The 24,179-nt window shown below is 48.7% G+C and overlaps 1 protein-coding gene across 1 annotated transcript in view; it reads right to left on the reverse strand.

The window, feature by feature from the left end:
- Positions 1-2,785: 2,785 nt before the first annotated feature.
- The window catches only part of LOC142302116 (transcription factor HES-7-like), an 89,773-nt gene continuing 68,379 nt past the window's right edge, over positions 2,786-24,179 (reverse strand). The window contains exons 3-4 of the mRNA XM_075343204.1: positions 11,272-11,359; positions 2,786-3,471 (exon numbers count right to left, since the gene is read on the reverse strand). Of these exons, the coding sequence (XP_075199319.1) occupies positions 3,089-3,471; positions 11,272-11,359 (471 nt within the window). The 3' untranslated portion in view covers positions 2,786-3,088. The remainder of the gene's footprint in view (positions 3,472-11,271; positions 11,360-24,179) is intronic.

Consider the following 24,179-nt stretch of genomic DNA (forward strand, 5'->3'; position numbering starts at 1 on the left):
GGAAGAAAAATAAAAAGGCATTCAAAGAAAAGAACACGGTCCCTACAGTCAAACATGGCGGAGGTTCCCTGATGTTTTGGGGTTGCTTTGCTGCCTCTGGCACTGGACTGCTGACCGTGTGCATGGCATTATGAAGTCTGAAGACTACCAACACATTCTGCAGCATAATGTAGGGCCCAGTGTGAGAAAGCTGGGTCTCCCTCAGAGGTCATAGGTCTTCCAGCAGGACAATGACCCAAAACGCACTTCAAAAAGCACTAGAAAATGGTTTGATAGAAACCACTGGAGACTACTAAAGTGGCCAGCAATGAGTCCAGACCTGAACCCCATAGAACACCTGTGGAGAGATCTCACAATGCCAGTTTGGAGAAAGCCCCCTTCAAATCTCATGGACCTGGAGCAGTTTGCCAAAGAAAGATGGTCTAAAATTCCAGCAGAGCATTGTAAGAAACTCATTGACGGTTACCGGAAGCGGTTGTTCGCCGTTATTTTGGCTAAAGGTTGTGCAACGAAGTATTAGGCTATGTGCGCACTAGAAATGTGAAGTTTCTCAAGAAAATTTCTTGAGAAACTTCTGCCAGTGAAAGATTTCCGGACCTGCGGAAAAAATCCGCACCAAATCCGCATGCGGTTTTGCTGCGGATTTGCCGCGGATTTACTGCAGGTTTGTCCCTGCAATAAATAATAAAGATAATCGATAGACAGATAATGGATAGATGAATAGATGGATAGATAGATGAATAGATAGATAGATAGAGGGATAGATAGATGAATAGATGAATAGATAGATAGATAGATAGATAGAGGGATAGATAGATAGAGGGATAGATAGATAGATAGATGAGAAAAACCTATATAATGTTCCACCTCCCTGCATTTTCTAAGCTGGCACCCTTTAGTGACTTTCATGTGGCACTAAAGGGTGCTTAGCCTTGTATTTAGCCATAAAATAAATAAATAATTAAAAAAACCGACGTGAGGTCCCCCCATATTTTGTAGCCAGCTTGGGTAAAGCAGACGGCTGCAGCCTGCAGACCACCGCTGGCAGCTTCACCTTGGCTGATAATCCAAAACAGTGGGCACCCCACGCTGTTATTTTAAATTATATAAATAATTTAAAACAAAAAACGTGCGGTCCCCCCCATATTGGATCACCAGCCAAGGTAAAGCGGACAGCTGGGGTCTGATATTCTCAGACTAGGGAGGTCCACTGTTATTGGACACTCCCCAGCCTAAAAATAGCAGGCCGCAGCCGCCCCAGAAGTGGCGCATCCATTAGACGTGCCAATCCTGGCGCTTTCCCCCAGCTCATCCCGCGCCCTGGTGCGTTGGCAAACGGGGTAATATATGGGGTTGATGCCAGATGTGTAATGTCACCTGGCATCAAGCCCTGGGGTTGGTGAGGTCAGGCGTCTATCAGATACCCGACATCACCAACCCAGTCAGTAATAATTAAAAAATAGACAACAAAAAAAGTTTTATTTGAAAAAACACTCCCCACATAGCCTCTTTAACCAATTTATTGAAAAGAACAATCAATCCACGTCCGGCGTAATCCAATAAGGGGGGGGGTCCCACGGCGATCCATACCATAGTCACTGTCCCAGTCAATGAAGAACAGAATGTTCCCCATTGGCTGGGAGAGCAATGCAGTGACCTGAGCTAACATCAATAGGTCAGCTCAGGTCACTGCAGGGGATGACGAGCGCTGCCATCAGGAGCATAGATGAGATCATTACCTTCTGTGATCATCTCCTGTACTGCTGATGTCAGCGCTGTCACTGACTTCTATGCCCGCCGCGTTGTCAGAAGTATCGCGAGAGCCCGTGACGTCACCGCTCGTGACAGTCTCGGGCCGCTCGCGAGACGGGCATAGACAGCAGTGACCGCGGTGACGTCAGGAGGCAGGAGATCGTCACAGCAGGTAATGATCTCACCTCCTGACAGCAGCGATCGTCATCCCCGCGGCTCCCAGCACTGCAGGATGTCAGTGTCTGCCTGCGCTGCAGCGTGACAGGCTGCTGACACTGCGGGCAGACACTGACACACTGCAGTGCAGGCAGCCGCGGGGCCGGAGCAGGACACAGACTGCACGGGACAGACCTGGAGGTCGCACGGAAGTGCTTCTGTGCGGCGTCCAGGGAGTGTGACGTCTGTGTTTACTCTGCTCCGCTTCCTCTTCCTGGCATAATGACATCGCTTCCTGCAAAACCGCAGGCAGCGATGAGCATTCCCGCAGGTAATTCGCGGCTATTCCGGTGGTATACCGCACATCATTGCTACCTGCGGAATACCGCAGGTACCTGCGGAAATTAATGGACATGCACATTTTCTCAAGAAAGTTTCTCGAGAAAATTTTCTCAAGAAATTTTCTTGAGAAAAATCCGCACAGTGCGCACAACTATTTTTTTTTCTCATTGAATTTCATGGGAAATGTCTGCACAAAGATTGCAGACATTTCTCAAGAAATTTCCGCGGCAAATCCGCGGGTAAATCCGCAGGTAAAAAGCTCTAGTGCGCACATAGCCTGAGGCGGGCTTTGCACGTAGCAACATCGGTAACAATGTGTCACACATGATGATCAATGATCACACATGGTTAGGGTAAACCAGACTTCACATGGCAGCCATTAACATAACTGGTTATTCTTGACTAGATATAGCTTAGACTGTCTCTGCAATAACTGGTGATAAAGGTTGCAAAATATTAAATTTCACCCAAAAACTTAAAAAAATAAAATTTATTCAATAGTTAAAAAAAAACAAAACAAAAAAACAAACGCAGGTGCTGTACAACAGCGAATGAGATACTGGCAAATCAGGGCTTGAATACATATGCACAACATACAGGAGAATCTCATACAGATACTGTATATAAGCAGCTATACATACTCATCTTTGATAGGCCTCTCAAAAAAAGAAAAAAAAAACAAAACAAAAAAACAACAATAATGTATTCGAGGGCAGCATCTTGAGGGCAGCATCTTGAGGGCAGCATCTCACGTATAAGAAGTCAGTAGTAGATTGCATATATATGTACATTAAATATGGAATATTAGGCAAAAGAATCGGAATAGTCCTCCTCCGTGCTAAGGCCAAGGTCTCCAGACAAAGGTACTGCCAGGGTTTGGGTCATTATGAAACCCTCCCGAACTTGAAGACGCCCAACTTGGTGGACTGGAAGTCTCTGAGCCGGTCACTGACGGGGAGTACGGGCTTATAGTGCTCCCAATGGAGTGCGGAGAGACATTTCCATCAGAAGAGAAGTCCTCCTCTCGTCGTCGCACTTGACTACACAGGCTCAATGGTTTTGGGACTCTTAACCGGTGTTGAAGGTGGGTCTCCAGCTGATCTAAGAAGCGGGCTTTAGCCGCTGGGGGGATATATTGAATGAAGTCTTCGGTGCGGTCCAAACAGTCTCTAAATCCTGAAAGGTAACACTTCTCAGCAGGAGACACCCATCGCTGTGGTTCTGGTAGAAGAAAGGAAAGTGGAAGAGTTTATAAAGACAAAATGGTGGCTTAGGCAAAGATGGTCATTATATACTTAAAGAACCGATCAGTAGTTCACGAGTAGCCAGTATAGAAATTAGCACTAAATATAAAAAAGTCTTATTGTCTGGAACCATATGGCGGATTAAAAGCAAAATATAAGTGGGAATAAAAAAAATTAATAAATAAACTGGACACTTTTGACCTGATGACCGGACCTCTTAACAGACTTAATAATAGAGTTCAATTATATAGTCCTAGAAGAAGTCAAACACATGGACCACCTCACACTGCCAGAATTATTGTCTTCCTACAAGAAAGAATTGGAAGTTGGGCTTAAATAGGTTTTTCCTGCTATTTTAGGTACCCAATTCATTACTAAAATGCATTGTCGCCTGAATGGGATCACAAAGAACTTTTTTTGACCATTACTTGCTAGCATAAAGTCAGTGACCACTTCCTCTCCCCCCCCCCTTCCAAGTTGGTCCTTTGGCTTTTAAAAGCCAGTAGACCTCTTAGAACACCTCACTACCTTCCCCTCTAAGGTTACCACCATCCTACCTTTGGTCATTCCTGTGGGCCACATGACCAGAAGAACCTGTTCAGATGAACTGGAAAACCAATCTTAACAAAATAAATACAGATACCTACGTAATCCCCCTTGGTTTTTTAACTGGATCATCTAGGACTTTTCCAATCTTTCGCCATTGTAACATCATACATTGAACCAATTTTAAAGAAGGACTGGACTATTCGAAAAGTAATCCATAGGTTGGCCAAATCCAAGAGAAACTCAACACAATCCTACACCAAGGCAGCCTCGTGTTGGGTTGGACAATTGGTCTTAGTGAATTCATTAAGGGCGTGAAAATGATGCCAAGTCACAGAATCATGTTCCACCATACATAGTGGCTACTGATGGGCGAATCCAAATTGTAAAGTTCGGGGTCCATAGCAGATATCTTTTATCTGTGTATCGACCCCAAACACAGTTCAGGGAACTCCATGTAACTATTCAGATTTGGCCACCCGAATAATCTAAAGATAAAAGAAAAGTATAACACCCCTGCTTTATTCCCTACAGAGTCTCCTGTGCAGCTGTAACACTACTTCTGGGTCCACTCATTTACCCTCATACATTTTCACTGTTTCCCCACTCACCTGCAGTTCCAGCGTGTGATTGGTTGCAGTCATACCACCCTGTGACAGCTTCTACGAATGTTTGGAATCACACTGTCTCATCTCTACATTTGTGTTTAAAGAAATAAATAGGTGACGGGTTCCCCCATATTATGATACCCAGCGCTGAAAGCATATAGCTACAGGCTTGCAGCTCCAACCACGTATCAAAGAGGGACGCTTTGCGGCATTTTATAATTCTTTAAAGAAATTATTTTAAAAGCCAGCATACGGTCCCTCAAATTTTGAAACCCAGCCATGATAAAGCCAACAGCTGGGGGCTGGTACTCTCAGGCTGGGGGAGACCCATAGTTATTGTGCCCCCCCAGCCTGAAAACAGTCTGAAGCCACCCAGAATTGTCACATCTAATGGATGCAACAATCCTTACACTTTACCCTGCTCATTGAGATTGCCCCGGTGTGATGGCAATTGGGGTAATATAAGGGGTTAATGACAGCTCACAGCTGCCATTAAGCTCTAGATTAGTAATAGGATGCATCCCCTATTACTAATACTATAGGTGAAAGGAAAAAAACCCCCAAAAACATTGAAAATAACCTTCCCCCTCCCAAATAAAAGACAAAAACACTCACGCCCCTCTCTAAAATTTAACAACCCCAGGCATCTAGTTCCTAAATAATCCACAGAAGGTCCCACAATGATCCCGACTCGGTGACATATTGAAGTCACAGTGCACAGGCACAGAACATGACTGCCCGCTGTGACTTCAGGCAGAGACTGACTGATCCACAGCTGTGAGTGGAGAAGTCACTCAGTTTCTGCGGTCACAGCTGGAGGTTCTCATGGTACCCCACCTGTGACGCAGGTAAACTGTACCTCATTGAACTCAGTCACCTCACCTCAGGTGAACTGAGGTCAGACCTGAATCTCCTGGCAGAAAAAAAAAAAAAAAAAAAAAAAATCATAATTACTTACCGGTAATGGTTTATTTCCAAAGCCCATGACAGCACCACTAGAGTGAGGTCCACCCATTCAGAACAGGAAACCACTAAAATAAAAATTAAAAAAAAAAAAAGGCAGCACCTCTCCTCCGCATCAGTTTTCTTACAGAGCAAGAGAGGAACTCCAAAAACAATATTAGTACATACCACCAAGGTTAAATAATCATAGTCTTGCTCAACCTAGTACACCCTTCGGGCGAGTGAAAAAAAATTAGGGAGGGAATGTGATGGTGCTGTCATGGGCTCTGGAAAAAAACATTACCAGTAGGCAATTATGATTTTTCCTTTCCTCCCATGACAGCACCACTAGAGAGATTTGAATAGATAGACCAGCACCTAGGGAGGGACCACCGCTTGCAAATATGACGTGGAGGCCAGATATTGTCTATAGTGCCTAAAGAATGTAGATGGGGAAGACCAAGTTGCAGCCTTACATAACTTGTCGATCTGCACTTTCACCCTCAGCTCAAGAAGCGGACGCAGACCTGCGGAATGGGCCTCTGGTACCGGAAGGTTACTGGCCACGTAAACTAATCTAATTGTCTCTTTAACCCACATAGCCAACGTACTCTTAGAGGCTGCTAGGCCCTCCCTAGCCCCCTGAAAGGATACAAAGAGACCGACTACTCCATACCTTAGGGATTTCTAAATAGTATAATAAGACCCTCCTGACATTTAGTGTGTGAAGCCTATCTTTGTGATTCCAGGGGGGGGGGTGCAAAAAGAGGGGAGTGTTATTTCCTGGGACCTGTGGAAATCTCCTGCCACCTTTACCGGTCAGTTCTCAGAATTACTTTATCCTCCAGAATTTGAATATACAGAGGGGCAGTAGGCAAGGTCTGTATGCCACTGATCCTTCTGGCTGATGTTATTGCCACTGGCAATACTATAAGGGTGAGTGTTTTAATCGAAGCCTCTTGAAGGGACTCAAAAAGAGACTCCTAGTTAGTGCCTCCAATACCCAAGTTCAAATCCCAGGGAGGAACCCTAGGGCATGGCACCGGAGCAGACCTGATACAGAATCTCTCAAATGTTTTCACCCAGCCAGATTGTAGTTATACAGAGCCCCAAAGGCAGAAATGTGTACGTTAAAGGGTATTGATGGCCAACCCCATGGAGAAACTTTAAGATCGATGTAATGGGTACTTCACCTGTTGGTGACGCTCGTGAGCTAGACCCTACCATATAATCTGATGGTCACTGGCTTCCTACTTTTCAGGAGGGTGGAAACTAGTCCCTGGGAAAAACAGTGCCCCATCAGAAGATCCATGCCGTCAAATGGAGGCCTGAAGCCTGAGGATGGTATGCGGGAACTTTGGAAAGTAGATCCGTAATATCCAGTAGTAACAGGAAGAAGGGGGGGTGACAAACATCTGTCTTACCCAGAAAAAAAAGGCCTCTTTGGAGGTCTGACCACGAGATTCAGAAGGAAGCTACCAAAAGGGGAGGTGTGGGGGGGTGAGTCGGCATTTAGTGAACGTAAGCTTATTAGCTTCCTCTTTTCCCTGGTTGCAAAGAGATCTACCTTTGGAACCCCCCATTTTTCCACTATTTGAGAAAAGACTACTGGGCTCAGGGACCACTCCCCCTGTTTTATCTGATGCAGACTCAGGAAGTCTGTGGCACAATTTTCTTTTCCTCTTATGTGGAGAGCTGTCATTAAGAAAAGATGGCGCTTTGCAAGGTTGAATATTTCCTGCGCTACACCCATCAGGGATTGGATTCTTGTATCCCCCTGGTGGTTCACATAACTGACTGAAACCCTGTGGTCAGAGTATCTGAATGTGGTGCCCTTGCAAGATCAGGAGAAACTTCTCTAGGGCCTTTCCTCTGGCCCAAGGCTCTCGTGTATTGGAGGAACACCTTTTTTCTAAAATGCTCCACATCCCCTGGACTATGTGCTCTCTTAGGTGTGCACCCCAACCTAAAGTGCTCACATCTGTCATGATAATGTGTCAGTAATTGGAACACCCACCACCCACCATCGAAGCCCCGCTGACAGATTGTCCATCGTAACCATGTGAGGGAGTGTAGGGTTCTTGGTGATAGATCTAATTCCCCTTCTAAGTAATGTTCTAAGCGCCTCTGTGCCCTTAGCACTTTCCACTGTAAGCACTGGGGGTGAAGTTGGGCCCATAGAGTTACTGGGATGCATGAGGTGAGGGAAACCAAAAGGGACATGTGAGGATTCCTTATGGCAGCGGCCCAAATGTAGACACTTTATGTTTTCCCCTCTGGCAGGAGACACAGTTGAGATGTAGAGTCCAGAATCAGGCCCAGAAAGGATTGCCTCTGCTTTGGTAGCAGTCTTGATTTTTCCTGGCTAAAATATATCCTAATTGTTTTAAGATGGATCTTTCCCTCAGAATCTGGGCATAACAATGATCCTCCAACCTTCACACTACCAGGAAGTTGTCCAGATATGGAATTATTTAAGTGTCCCGCTCTCACACGTGGGCCATCATCTCCGCTATAGTTTTGGTAAATACCCTCGGTGCCATGGAGAGACCAAAGGGTGGAGCTCTGAACTGGAAATGCATGATACTCTGACCCACCGGTACTGCAATTCTTAAGATACCTCTGGTGGTTCATGTGAATCAGGATGTGGTAGTAGGCATCTTTTAGATCCAATACCACCATAAAGCAAACTGGGAACAAGAGTGTGATTGCTGTCTTCACAGATTCCATCTTGAATGTACAGTAAACCAGGAATTTGTTTAGCCCCTTTAAGTTGATAGCGCTGAACGATTCGTCTTTATCAGAAATATGGGGGGGGGGGGGAGTAGAACCCCGTCCCCTCTTGTTCCTTTGGTACAGAAGAGCGTCTTGGCTGTAGTTCCAGAGTTATGACTTCTATCTCCAGAGCAAGACAACTGTTCAGGAATCTCTTGACATATGTTATAATTAGGGACCCCCGAGGGAGCCAAGAGAACTCTAGTGTTAAACAGTCTCTTATAATTCCCAGTATCCATCCACTGGACGATATAGTTTCTTCCTGCCTGGCAGAACATAACAGCCTTCCCCCCACCTGGACAATGGCACCACTGGGAGGGTATTTTGCTTTGAGGACTGGCTACTGAACATGAACCTGGAGCTCTTCCTCTTATCTCTCCAATCCCCTTGATCTTCGGTTGGCTTCCTCCCAATATACTTTTTACTCTGAAAGGACAAGCTTCTGAATGTGGTGACCGAAAAACCCTTTCTTCCCGTCACTCGCCTTCTCTAGTATGTCATCCAGAGCCGTGCCGAATAGAAAATTGCCTTCACAGGCAAACAAACAAAGCTTAGCCTTTGACTGGGAGTCCCCAGGACAGCACTCCTAACAGAATTAGATAGAGCTGCTGCCTTTGCAAAAAGTTGCATGGTGTCTGCCAATAAGTCTGCTAAGAAGGCCGCCGCACCCTGTGCTAGGGATAGGGTAGATTGAACCTCTGCTCTTGAAGTGCTGCCTTTAAGTTGTTGCTGAAACTTTTGCAAACAGATCAAAGACCTAGCAATGCAAGTCCCTGTGATATTGGGTCCTAAAGGCACCTGCAGCTGTCTCCTAGGAGCCCTTTAGGTAACCATCTGCCTTCCTATTCAACTGGCCTTTCAAGCTCCCTAGATCTCCAAAAGGCAGAGTGGATTTTCGTGTTAACTTGGCAATTGCAATATCAATTTTGGGGCTTTTATCCCACCACTTAGAGCCTTCCGCCTCAAAGGGATAGTTCCTCTTCAATGAGCAATACAAGCCCGCTTTTTTGTCCTGTCTTGTCCATTGCCCTTCTACCAGCTTTATCTTCTCGTTCACTGGAAAGCAACACTTCTTCCTCTGCTGTAATCCCCAGATTATAATGTCCTCCACAGACCCAGCCCTCTAGCCCATAGTAGATCTCTCTGCTTTAAAGAGATGACTGGTTTCTGCAACTGGGAAGCATGGCCTACCATCTACACCCTCGTTCAAAGAGCTTGATCCTGAGTTGGAACTACTGCCTGGACTTGGGATTTCTTTCTCCTATCCTTCAGCTTGTCCAATTGTTTAAAGGATTCCTTGATCTCTGCCCTAATGATGGACTTAAGGTTTGAAGTGAAATCCAGGGCCTCCCTGCTGATGGTGTATACAAAATGTACACAATTCCTTCTAAACCCCGGGGGGGGGCTCTTAAAGAATATGGAGTGTGCCATCTGTAACTTTTCCATCTGTTTCCTAGGTCTCTCCTAAGAATACAAGAGAACGGGACCCTATTAGAGGAAATACATCGGTGGTCACGTACTCCTGAAGGAATGTGAAGATACCAGACTGGACTATGGCTGGTCCTGCTGGCACTCATGCTGGAGCGACTGTCCACACTGCCTCCTGGTCGAGCTGGCTGCTGCTGTCGCTGCTCACCCTGGTCTCCATTATAGGAGGAGGCATTAACGCAGTTACCCCAGCAGGGCTCCTTTAAACAATTTTCTCCGGTATTCCAGCATTGGCGTTCAGCGGTGGGGTGCACCATCTTGGCGGCCCACACATGCACAGTAGACTACATCCGGCACCTCACCCCATCATCCGGGAGTGACGCCAACATCCACTTCCGGGATCTGCACCCCAGTGCGCGTCGCGACAGGGCGACCCACTGCTAGTGGAAGCTCTACGCACATGCAATCCTAGTGTGACATCAGTTAAAGGATCCATTCGACCCTGCCATGCCTGCACCTACCACCGCAGAAGCACAGAAACACTGGGGAGGTGCTTCCAGGGCCGAGCTCCAACAAGCCAAGCAAGCCGCACTTTCAGCGCCGGTTCAGCCCTGGGATCCACCGCCAGTGTGAATGGATGTGACAATTCTGGGTGGCTATAGCTTGTTTTCAGGCTTTGGCAAATAACTATGGGTCTCCCCTGCCTGAATACCAGCCCTTTGCTGTCGGCATCATCATGGCTGGGTATCAAAATTGGGAAGGGGGGACCTCATGCCATTTAAAACTATGTATTTAAATAGAAAGTCGCATAGAGTTCCTCATTTTGATATACAGCCATAAGCACACAGCTAGGGGGCTGCAGCCGCATACTTTATCTGTGCTGGGTATCATAATACGGGGAACCCTACGCCAGTTTATAAACCACTATAGAGACGCAGACAACATGTGTGATTCGAAACAATCACAGACGTGGTCAAAGGGTGGGAGCATGGTCTGACTGCAACAAGGCAGACATCAGGAACGCCAGTAGGCAGGAGAAGCACTGAATATATATGAGGGTTAATCCCGGAAGTAGTATTACAGCCGCGTGAGAGACTCTGCAAGTCTAACTCCTGCTCTAATTCCCCTAGGCTTTTCTACCACAATATTAAAGCACAATATTCGGATCCCCATAGAATTAAATGGGGGAACTCGGCGCACGGGTTAAATTTTGATCCCGAACCGGGTTTTTCTTTTAATATCTGGTTGGACCCACCGAACCCACCATAACTCTGGATACTAACTAATTTGGACAAAAAGTCTTAAGTACTCATCAACCAGGAAAAGTTACACTTCTAGGCAATTCTTCTATTCCGATAGGCCTAAATCAGTGTTGTCTAAGGTCCTACCAAAAAATGAAAGGCGAGTGAATGTCCCTGACAACTTAAGGTGTGTCTCACATGCACATTAACACATGATATGATTGGAATGACTTATACCGTGCGTTTTCATACGCGTCACATTCTGGACATAAATCACGGTAAGCTTTAAGATCTCCGTCTTCTCCACTTTAGGATTCCGAAGTATCTGTGTATGACAAGATAAAGAGATTGAGAAGATACCATGACCAGAAATCTACTGCTGTGTGGTCTGGTTTCAGGTAGACCTACCTCAGTTCCCTAGGGATCTATGGGGACAAAGAGTCCCTAAAATACAAAAGGCTTTGTACACATTTCATTTATCGGTTGGATTCACATGTCCTTGTTTCACAGTGCCACTATAGAAAAGTTGTGGGTCGTCTAACATCTGCCTATAAAGCTGCAGGGTCAAATTGTTGAGTTTGGGTTGCGAGACCTGTATTCATCCTGTGGAGATGTGGTGAGAATAGCATTGTGTACCAACTGTATGTAAAGGGCACTAAGATCTACCATTCTGGCCCAGATGCTGTCCAAAATCCCAGTATCATCAAATCCTCTTTTCTCATTGCACCTTCTAAAACCCAATATAGAGAAAACTAAAAACTCAATCTCCCCCGCCCCACATCTTACTCAACTCACTAAATCTATCAATCACCAAAAACAACACTGTCCCTTCTATCACAAATGCACTGCCTTGATGCAACTCAACTTAGATCTGTCCTTCAAACTACACAGTCAAGCCCTTCCCACCTCCGACTCAAGAGTATTTCCAAAATTTTTCTTTTCCTCAACACCAAATCAACTAAGATGTTAATACACACCCTCATCTCCATTAAAAGGGGTGTACCGATTGCAGTTGATGCAACTGGTTAAGGAGGGCCTGCCGGGCCAGCACTATTTTCAACTGGAGATACATCCTCAGACACCTCCAGTGGAGGACCAGTGTGGAGCCATGAACCACCGGCTCCATGCACCATACTACTACCTATCTGTAGATACAAAGCAGTCCAGCGCAATTATGTTGACGGGGATGGGGGGCTGGGGGGAGGGGTGGGGTGTGTTACATGATGCCAGACAGACCTTTTTGCTTCCTACAACATGATGCCAGCATACTCTGCATCTGCGTGCTACTTATAGGCCTGCAGCTGTGGCGTAAGCAAGCGGCAGAGAGCCAGCCGGGAGAAGGAGGAAAAAAAATCCAACTGGATCAGCATGGAAGCAGGGACTGGTGCGATCGGATTGTTCTTGAATATTAATATAGCAACATGGGGGCAGACCAAAAGGGTCACAATGGTATTCAGTAATGTGTAGAGAGGCCAGAATTGGGGATAGTTACAATTTGGAGTGCCATTATTAATTTATGGGGTCAGAATTGGGGGGACATTACAATATGAGGGCCACATTGCACATATTTAATGTATAGGACCCAGACAGGGGAATATCAATAGACCGTGGGCATAATTATTAGGCAACTGATTATTCTGACCATCTCATCATTTTTGCAGATTTTCCACCTCTGATGTATAAACCTGAATGCTAATTGGATGAAGCAGATAAAGTGATGTGTATATGTAATGATGGGGGTGCAGCTGAAGGATACAATGTCCTTTAGTAAAAGCTTGATTTCTCGGCAAAATGGGCCAAAAAAAGATTTACCTGCAGGGACATACCAGCAATGGCAGCAAGCCATGCGACTGCTATGGGGCCCATGAGCCCCTGCTTAACCTGGATGTGCATCAGAGGGCACGCATCCAGCTGAAATACAACTCAGCACAGAGACCTGTCTGATCCATGCAATGCAAGTGTGCCCACTGTTTAAAGAATTGAATATTCACTCCCCTGAAGCTGCTGCTGAGAGATCAGCAAGGTTATGGGCATAGGGACTAGTGAATATTTTTAGCAGCACGTGCTCACCCAGCACCTGGCTTAGGCTGCTTTCACACATCCGGCTTGAGCTGTGCGGCTCAATCCGGCTGTGCAAGCTATGCAACGGATGCGGTGAAAACACCGCATCCTTTGCATAAGTTTTTCCCATGCGGCCCGTCCGGTTTTTGCCGCTTGCGGCATGCTACTGAGCATGCGCAGTGGCAAAAACCGCATGCGGCGGCTGGATGCAGTTTTTGCCGCATCGCGCCGCATCCGGCCGCCATAGGCATGCATTGAAAAATGCGCCGCATTGGCCGGATGCGGCACGATGCGTTTTTTTTTTGCTGCATGAAAAAACGTGCCAGGCAACGTTCCATCCGGCCGCCGCATCGGCTAAATCTGCCGCATGCGGCAAAAACCGGATGGAACGCAAGGCCATGCGGCACAATGCGGCACTAATTAAAGTCTATGCAGGAAAAACGCAACCGGCAGCAAAAAAAAAACGGTTGCGATTTTCCTGCAAAGTGCCGGATTGTGCCGCACAGGAAAAACTGGAGGTGTGAAAGCAGTCTTACTGTAGTAGCTGGGCGATCACATGTGACAGCTATTAAAAGAATGAATATTTACTGTTCCTCACACACATAATTCTGGGACTGAGGAGCAGAAAATATGCCAGCAGCTGATGTCGGAGTAAATGGCCACACATGACAGCGATTTCAGCATGTAAATGGCGCAGCACATGACATCAATATCTGGCATCAGAGAGGGACACTGCACAAGGAGAGCAGAATTTATTTTTACTGTGTGCATCATGATAGGCCTTATATACCAGGATGAGGACATGTATACCAGGATGTGGCCCAGGATAGGGGACACATACACCAGGATGGGGATATCTATACTAGGATGGGCAACATTTACCAAGAAGTGGCCCAGGATGGGGGCAACACCTGTCTATAGGATTTAGAATGCTACAATGGCCCATGCATCTGACCAACATGTGAGAAGGGTGCAGTGGCAGGGCACAGCTCTAAACTGCAGGGCCCATCGCACTTTAGTTATGCAACTGAGTAACAGGTTCCCTTTAAAAATAAATCATGGTTATAACAATGTCCAGCCAGCTAGCTACTTTGTGTGGGGGACACGGCAAGCTGCACCATGTATTATGGCCCATGAAACCATGTTTTATACTGCAGTGCATTATGAAACTTATTTTAGGGCAATCTCCTTCTTGGACAATGTTTGGCCTCTGATAAATACATACATGCTTATATTTAAGAACAACTTTTTATTGGGGGTGTAGGGAGGCATTCAGACCTTTGCTATAAGGCCCCATGATTTCTATGTAGACTCCTGTTTAAGGCCGCTCTCACATCAGCGGTATTTTGCCAGAAAGTCGGATCCGGGTACAACTGCGTTTCAGTTCCATTAATTTGCCGCAGCAAGATGCCATTGCGCACGTGACCGCATGTGACCGCATCTTGCCACGATACCATTGTGAATGAATGCAACTGAAACGCATTTGTGGCGGATCTGGCTTTCCGGCAAAAAAATACCGCTGATGTGAGAGCGACCTAACCGACTGAAAAGTCAAATTGTTACCAGTTTTAAAGAGGAGGCAGCTCCTGAAAGTTCTCAGATATTGGGGCCCTCAAAAGAACCAGCAAAAGATTTGTTGCAAATAGGGTTACAGAAAAAGCGTGGGTGAGGCAGGACACCACGACATTAAAGGGAACCTGTCAGCAGAAATTTCCCCTAAAACCTAAAAGATTCCCCCTCTGCAGCTCCTGGGCTGCATTCTAGAAAGGTCCCTGTTATTATTGTGCCCCCTTTCTGACCAAAAAAAAGAGTTTATAAAGTAGTACCTTTTTGGCTTCGGATTCTGTAAATGGGACACGGGGGCGGGCTGCCTGATTGCCGTTATTCTGCCCCCTGGTCCTGTATGCCGCCCCCATCGCTGATTTCCATACTTGTGGACGCCGCCCACTGCTCCAGCCATCCCCGCGCATGCCCAGTGCCCATCTCTCGTGGATGAGCACTGTGCCCAGTGTCACCGCTGGTGACGTGCGCGCAGGGTTTAGATTATGGGCGGTGCTGTGATGTTTATTACCAAGCAACCGCCCATAATCGCGGGGACCGTGCTTTCCCCCTCGGCCTGCTTTGTGCTTCCTGCTTCCGCGCTCATCCCATCTATTTCCTGCCTCAGGGCAAGATGGGAAGGAGGTGACGTGAGTTCAGCAGCAGCGCGCTTGCGCAGAACGAAGCAGGCCGAGAGGGAATGCGCGGTCCCGCGATTATGGGCGGTTGCTTGGTAATAAACATCACAGCACCGCCCATAATCTAAACCCTGTGCGCACGTCACCAGCGGTGACACTGGGCACAGTGCTCATCCACGAGAGATGGGCACTGGGCATGCGCGGGGATGGCTGGAGCACTGGGCGGCGTCCACAAGTATGGAAATCAGCGATGGGGGCGGCATACAGGACCAGGGGGCAGAATAACGGCCATCAGGCAGCCCGCCCCCGTGTCCCATTTACAGAATCCGAAGCCAAAAAGGTACTACTTTATAAACTCTTTTTTTTGGTCAGAATGGGGGCACACTAATAACAGGGACCTTTCTAGAATGCAGCCCAGGAGCTGCAGAGGGGGAATCTGTTAGGTTTTAGGGGAAATTTCTGCTGACAGGTTCCCTTTAAAAGGGAACCCGTCAGGTGCAATATGCACCCACAGCCACGAGCAGTTCTGGGTGCATAGTGCTAATTCCTGCATCTAGTCGAATATATAAAGCTGTGTGTGTGTGTGTGTATGTATGTCCGCTAAAGGAATTCGCACCGTCGCATTTACAATCATCAAATTTTGCAGACACTCCGTGTGACTCAGGGAACGACAGACTATATTTTGAGGAGAAGATTTAACCTCGCGCTTTACAGTTATTCGCCAAGAAAACCTGCTTACATTAAAGTCGATGGAGCTGAGAGCTACAGGTCATTAAGAGGAGCTGTGATTGGTTGCTATAGACAACAAAGGACATGGTTAATATAAGATGCTTAAGTGTGAGGTAATAGGATATTGGTGGGGAGACGAATAGAGAGAGAGACAGGGAAAGAGACAGAGAGACAAACACAGACAGACGCAGACACGGAAAGAGACATACAGACAGCGAAAGGCAGACAGGGAAAGACAGAGTGGGAGAAAGACACTTTTTACTATCCCAGGCAACGCCGCTTACTACAGCTAGTAGAATATATAAAGAGATACTTTGATATGCTAATGAGCGCAGAGACTACACCATGTTCCAAATTATTATGCAAATTGGATTTAAGTGTGCTAGCGATTAATAATGAAACTCATTGATGTATTGTGTCTCAGGGTTTTTTGGATCACTGAAATCAATCTCAGATACCTGTGATAATTCGTTTGTCAGGTGAGGCCCAATAAAAGGAAAACTGGATGTTCCACAATATTAAGCAGCCACAGTTTTCAAGTAACATGGGAAAGAAAAAGGATCTCTCTGCTGCCGAAAAGCATCAAATAGTGCAATGCCTTGGATAAGGGATGAAAACATTAGATATTTCACGAAAACTTAAGCGTGATCATCGTACTGTGAAGAGATTTGTGGCTGATTCAGAGCACATACGTGTTGGTGCACATAAAGGCAGAATGAGGAAGGTTTCAGCCAGGCGAGTCCATCGGAATAAGAGAGCAGCTACTAAAAAGCCATTACAAACCAGCAAACAGATATCTGAAGCTGCTGGTGCCTCTGGAGTCCCTCGAATCTCAAAGTGTAGGATCCTTCGAAGACTTGCTGTGGTGCATAAATCTACTATTCAGCCTCCCCTAACCAGTGCTCACAAGCATAAATGTTGCAGTGGGCCCAGACATACATTAAGACTGATTTCCAAACAGTCTTGTTTACTAATGAGTGTCAAGCAACCCTGGATGGTCCAGATGGATGGAGTAGGGGATGGTTGGTGGATGGCCACCAAGCCTCAACAAGGCTGTGACGTCAGCAAGGAGGTGGAGGAGTCATGTTTTGGGCTGGAATCATGGGGAGACATCTGGTAGGCCCCTTTAGGGTTCCTGAGGTGTGAAAATGACCTCTGCTAAGTATATAGAGTTTCTGACTGACAATTTTCTTCCATGGTACAAAAAGCAGAAATGTGCCTTCAGAAGCAAAATCATCTTCATGCATGACAATGCACCATCTCATGCTGCAAAGAATACCTCTGTGTCATTGGCTGCTATGGGCATAAAAGGAGATAAACTTATGGTGTGGCCACCATCTTCCCCTGACCTCAACCCTATAGAAAACCTTTGGAGTATCATCAAGCAAAAGATCTATGAGGATATGAGGCAGTTCACATCAAAACAGCAGCTCTGGGAGGCGATTCTGACATCATGCAAAGAAATTCCAGCAGACACTCTCCAAAACCTCACAAGTTCAATGGATGCCAGAATTGTGAAGGTGATATCAAAGAAGGGTTCCTATGTTACATGTAACTTGGCCTGTTAGGATGTTTTGGATTTAGATAGCTTTTTATTTCAGTGAATGTGACCTCCTAATGCTGCAAATTCCACAAATCAGCATTTTCAGTTCTTTAAAACATATACAATGTTTAGAAACTCTACTGTGCCTAATAATTTGGAACAGGAACATTATACTGTTATCATTGGGAGGTTTCTTCAATAAAATTCGATGTATACGCTAACGGGTGATGACTTTTATTAGACTGACTGTCATTTGCACCCACCATGTAGGAAAATCAGAGGAAAACATAATTTGCATAAGAATTTGGAACATGGTATAGCCACAAGGGCGCTCTATCCCTGTGACTAGTCCACAGTCTTATGTTAGCACACCCACAGGGGCGTATTAACATGCTATTCAATGCCCAGTGTCATCAGCGGTGACGCATATACCTGCGTCCATAGTCACCGCCTCAGTGCACATGATCAGAGGTCCCGGCACTTCCAGTCATGCGCACTATGAAGCCAGCTGTACGCATCCCGACTTCAGAGAGGTTTAGTTTGCATGACTGGAAGTGTGGCGCCCTGGACAAGCCAGGTCGTCACAGGTACTGCAACAACACACCCCACACCCCGGCTAGGCACATCAAGGTCAGACAAAAATCCTTGTTGCCTCCCTCCAGGGGCTGATGTCCACACCAGGGGGTGGAGCCAGGCGGTTGGCCCCACCCACCAAGGAGTTCACAGTCCTGGAGGCGGGAAAAGGAAGGGAGAGGAGAGAGTTCAGTTTGGGAAGTTAAGGAGTGAAGTGGTAGTGGAGCAGACTGACCGTGTCCGGGTGCGTGGCCCGGGCACATACAGCAAGGTTGGCAGACGGTGGTGACCGTCTGCAGGAGGGGCTGATTGACGTGAACCGTAAGAACCGGGGACGGGCGGTGGCCCGCCGGTACCGGATCGGGGAGCGAAGAGAAGCCAGCACCATTTGGCAGGGCCTACGGACCCCGACCAGGCTTGGAGTTGCCGTAAAACCGGTCAAATCCGTTAGCGAAGGGAACCTCCGGCGTTTCCCAGCAGTCAAGACCCGATTGAAGGCAACCGCTCAAACCATGAAGGGAAATACAGTCACTGCCAAGGCTACAGTTCCCAGGGCCAGAGCCTGCGGGCAAAAGGGGCCCCCTCAGCATCCATCCAAGCTGGGGAGCGGGTTACCGGTGGGAAGCCACCAGAACCGGGAACATAACACAGGTGCAGGGAAAGGCAGTCACCGCCAACCTACCAGGAGAACCACCGCAGCCGTCTGTGGGACCCGTCCATCCAGCCGTTTGTTTTACCGGAGACTTTGCATTCATCATTGGCTGAGTGAGTACCACAGTGCCGTGCGGCACCGCGCTTCCCCCGCGACCCTGCACCTCATCAGGTCCCGTAACCCGCCTGCCATCCACCTTCACCAGGCCCCGGGACAATCAACCCCCTACCCACGGAGGGGAAAAACAACATCCAAGCTGCTCCCTGTCATTGTTCCCGGGATCCCCGTCCAGAGCAGCGGTGGTGTCACAACCTCACCACAACCGTGGGTGGCGTCATGGACAATAAATCCCCCAAACCATTCCCCTTTTCACTCACGGGCTAGAAGCGCCGCTTGAGCCCCCGGATCCGGCCCACCGCTCGAGCCACCACCAAGCAGCAAGCGAAGCAGCAGCGGCGCCGGACCCGAGCGTGGTGAGCGCAGCGTCTCCCCCCCGCCCGCGACAGAAGTGTTGGGGATTTCTGATCATGCACACTGAGGCGTTGACTACGTACACCAGTACGTGCATCACCGATGATGCTGTGCATTGAATAGCATGTTAGTACGTCTACAGGGGCATGCTAAGAGGGCGGACTAGTAGAGCGAGATGTCCTTGTGACTAGTCCCTGGCATCATTAGCATAAGATAAAAGATCTTTATAAATACTTTTTCTACAGATCTCTTTATCTGTGCTACTAGATACAGGGACGGTTAGGCAGAGATTCGAAATATGCTTTAGAACTTCTCGTGTTTTTGGGTGAATATTGGACCTGACAGGTTCCCTTAACTCTAAAAAGGTACGAGACTAGTCAGATGTGCAGTGACTAGTAGTCCATTATATTCCAGAGCCGTCATATTCCAGAACTGTACGGAGGCCAGAAGTAGAAGATGTTCAGTGCTCAGAGACACGGCCGAGCTGAGAAGGCTGAACCTCACCACCACTGAGCAAGACACAGAAGTACAAGGCGGTCAGTGCTCAGAGACACGGCCGAGCTGAGAAGGCTGAACCTCACCACCACTGAGCAAGACACAGGAGTACAAGGTGTTCAGTGCTCAGAGACACGGCCGAGCTGAGAAGGCTGAACCTCACCACCACTGAGCAAGACACAGGAGTACAAGGCGGTCAGTGCTCAGAGACACGGCCGAGCTGAGAAGGCTTAACCTCACCACCACTGAGCAGGACACAGGAGTACAAGGCGTTCAGTGCTCAGAGACAAGGTCGAGGTGAGGAGGCTGAACCTCACCACCACTGAGCAAGACACAGGAGTACAAGGTGTTCAGTGGTCAGAGACACGGCCGAGCTGAGAAGGCTGAACCTCACCACCACTGAGCAAAACACAGGAGTACAAGGTGTTCAGTGCTCAGAGACACGGCCGAGCTGAGAAGGCTGAACCCGACCACCACTGAGCAAGACACAGAAGTACAAGGTGGTCAGTGCTCAGAGACATGGCTGAGGTGAGGAGGCTGAACCCGACCACCACTGAGCAGGACACAGAAGTACAAGGTGGTCAGTGCTCAGAGACACGGCCGAGCTGAGAAGGCTGAACCTCACCACCACTGAGCAAGACACAGAAGTACAAGGTGTTCAGTGCTCAGAGACACGGCCGAGCTGAGAAGGCTGAGCACAACCACCACTGAGCAAGACACAGAAGTACAAGGTGTTCAGTGCTCAGAGACACGGCCGAGCTGAGAAGGCTGAACCTCACCACCACTGAGCAAGACACAGAAGAGCAAGGTGGTCAGTGCTCAGAGACACGGCCGAGCTGAGAAGGCTGAACCTCACCACCACTGAGCAAGACACAGGAGTACAAGGTGGTTAGTGCTCAGAGACACGGCCGAGCTGAGAAGGCTGAACCTCACCACCACTGAGCAAGACACAGAAGTACAAGGCGGTCAGTGCTCAGAGACACGGCCGAGCTGAGAAGGCTGAACCTCACCACCACTGAGCAAGACACAGAAGTACAAGGCGTTCAGTGCTCAGAGACAAGGTCGAGGTGAGGAGGCTGAACCTCACCACCACTGAGCAAGACACAGGAGTACAAGGTGTTCAGTGCTCAGAGACACAGCCGAGCTGAGAAGGCTGAACCTCACCACCACTGAGCAAGACACAGGAGTACAAGGCGTTCAGTGCTCAGAGACAAGGTCGAGGTGAGAAGGCTGAACCTCACCACCACTGAGCAGGACACAGGAGTACAAGGTGGTCAGTGCTCAGAGACACGGCCGAGCTGAGAAGGCTGAACCTCACCACCACTGAGCAAGACACAGGAGTACAAGGTGTTCAGTGGTCAGAGACACGGCCGAGCTGAGAAGGCTGAACCTCACCACCACTGAGCAAGACACAGGAGTACAAGGTGGTTAGTGCTCAGAGACACGGCCGAGCTGAGAAGGCTGAACCTCACCACCACTGAGCAAGACACAGGAGTACAAGGTGTTCAGTGCTCAGAGACACAGCCGAGCTGAGAAGGCTGAACCTCACCACCACTGAGCAAGACACAGAAGAGCAAGGTGGTCAGTGCTCAGAGACACAGCCGAGCTGAGAAGGCTGAACCTCACCACCACTGAGCAAGACACAGAAGAGCAAGGTGGTCAGTGCTCAGAGACACGGCCGAGCTGAGAAGGCTGAACCTCACCACCACTGAGCAAGACACAGGAGTACAAGGTGGTCAGTGCTCAGAGACACGGCCGAGCTGAGAAGGCTGAACCTCACCACCACTGAGCAAGACACAGGAGTACAAGGTGTTCAGTGGTCAGAGACACGGCCGAGCTGAGAAGGCTGAACCTCACCACCACTGAGCAAGACACAGGAGTACAAGGTGGTTAGTGCTCAGAGACACGGCCGAGCTGAGAAGGCTGAACCTCACCACCACTGAGCAAGACACAGGAGTACAAGGTGTTCAGTGCTCAGAGACACAGCCGAGCTGAGAAGGCTGAACCTCACCACCACTGAGCAAGACACAGAAGAGCAAGGTGGTCAGTGCTCAGAGACACGGCCGAGCTGAGAAGGCTGAACCTCACCACCACTGAGCAAGACACAGGAGTACAAGGTGGTCAGTGCTCAGAGACAACGTCGAGGTGAGGAGGCTGAGCCCGACCACCACTGAGCAAGACACAGAAGTATAAGGCGTTCAGTGCTCAGAGACAAGGTCGAGGTGAGGAGGCTGAGCACAACCACCACTGAGCAAGACACAGAAGTATAAGGCGTTCAGTGCTCAGAGACAAGGTCGAGGTGAGGAGGCTGAGCACAACCACCACTGAGCAAGACACAGAAGTATAAGGCGTTCAGTGCTCAGAGACAAGGTCGAGGTGAGGAGGCTGAGCACAACCACCACTGAGCAAGACACAGGAGTACAAGGTGGTCAGTGCTCAGAGACAACGTCGAGGTGAGGAGGCTGAACCTCACCACCACTGAGCAAGACACAGGAGTACAAGGTGGTTAGTGCTCAGAGACACGGCCGAGCTGAGAAGGCTGAACCTCACCACCACTGAGCAAGACACAGGAGTACAAGGTGTTCAGTGCTCAGAGACACAGCTGAGCTGAGAAGGCTGAACCTCACCACCACTGAGCAAGACACAGAAGAGCAAGGTGGTCAGTGCTCAGAGACACGGCCGAGCTGAGAAGGCTGAACCTCACCACCACTGAGCAAGACACAGGAGTACAAGGTGGTCAGTGCTCAGAGACAACGTCGAGGTGAGGAGGCTGAGCCCGACCACCACTGAGCAAGACACAGAAGTATAAGGCGTTCAGTGCTCAGAGACAAGGTCGAGGTGAGGAGGCTGAGCACAACCACCACTGAGCAAGACACAGAAGTATAAGGCGTTCAGTGCTCAGAGACAAGGTCGAGGTGAGGAGGCTGAGCACAACCACCACTGAGCAAGACACAGGAGTACAAGGTGGTCAGTGCTCAGAGACAACGTCGAGGTGAGGAGGCTGAGCCCGACCACCACTGAGCAAGACACAGAAGTATAAGGCGTTCAGTGCTCAGAGACAAGGTCGAGGTGAGGAGGCTGAGCACAACCACCACTGAGCAAGACACAGAAGTATAAGGCGTTCAGTGCTCAGAGACAAGGTCGAGGTGAGGAGGCTGAGCACAACCACCACTGAGCAAGACACAGGAGTACAAGGTGGTCAGTGCTCAGAGACAACGTCGAGGTGAGGAGGCTGAGCCCGACCACCACTGAGCAAGACACAGAAGTACAAGGCGGTCAGTGCTCAGAGACAAGGTCGAGGTGAGAAGGCTGAACCTCACCACCACTGAGCAAGACACAGAAGTACAAGGCGTTCAGTGCTCAGAGACACGGCCGAGCTGAGAAGGCTGAACCTCACCACCACTGAGCAGGACACAGGAGTACAAGGCGTTCAGTGCTCAGAGACAAGGTCGAGGTGAGGAGGCTGAACCTCACCACCACTGAGCAAGACACAGGAGTACAAGGTGTTCAGTGGTCAGAGACACGGCCGAGCTGAGAAGGCTGAACCTCACCACCACTGAGCAAAACACAGGAGTACAAGGTGTTCAGTGCTCAGAGACACGGCCGAGCTGAGAAGGCTGAACCCGACCACCACTGAGCAAGACACAGAAGAGCAAGGTGGTCAGTGCTCAGAGACACGGCCGAGCTGAGAAGGCTGAACCTCACCACCACTGAGCAAGACACAGGAGTACAAGGTGGTCAGTGCTCAGAGACAACGTCGAGGTGAGGAGGCTGAGCCCGACCACCACTGAGCAAGACACAGAAGTATAAGGCGTTCAGTGCTCAGAGACAAGGTCGAGGTGAGGAGGCTGAGCACAACCACCACTGAGCAAGACACAGAAGTATAAGGCGTTCAGTGCTCAGAGACAAGGTCGAGGTGAGGAGGCTGAGCACAACCACCACTGAGCAAGACACAGAAGTATAAGGCGTTCAGTGCTCAGAGACAAGGTCGAGGTGAGGAGGCTGAGCACAACCACCACTGAGCAAGACACAGGAGTACAAGGTGGTCAGTGCTCAGAGACAACGTCGAGGTGAGGAGGCTGAACCTCACCACCACTGAGCAAGACACAGGAGTACAAGGTGGTTAGTGCTCAGAGACACGGCCGAGCTGAGAAGGCTGAACCTCACCACCACTGAGCAAGACACAGGAGTACAAGGTGTTCAGTGCTCAGAGACACAGCTGAGCTGAGAAGGCTGAACCTCACCACCACTGAGCAAGACACAGAAGAGCAAGGTGGTCAGTGCTCAGAGACACGGCCGAGCTGAGAAGGCTGAACCTCACCACCACTGAGCAAGACACAGGAGTACAAGGTGGTCAGTGCTCAGAGACAACGTCGAGGTGAGGAGGCTGAGCCCGACCACCACTGAGCAAGACACAGAAGTATAAGGCGTTCAGTGCTCAGAG

This window comes from Anomaloglossus baeobatrachus, chromosome 4 (genome assembly GCF_048569485.1).
Source record: "Anomaloglossus baeobatrachus isolate aAnoBae1 chromosome 4, aAnoBae1.hap1, whole genome shotgun sequence".
Lineage (NCBI taxonomy): Eukaryota > Metazoa > Chordata > Amphibia > Anura > Aromobatidae > Anomaloglossus > Anomaloglossus baeobatrachus.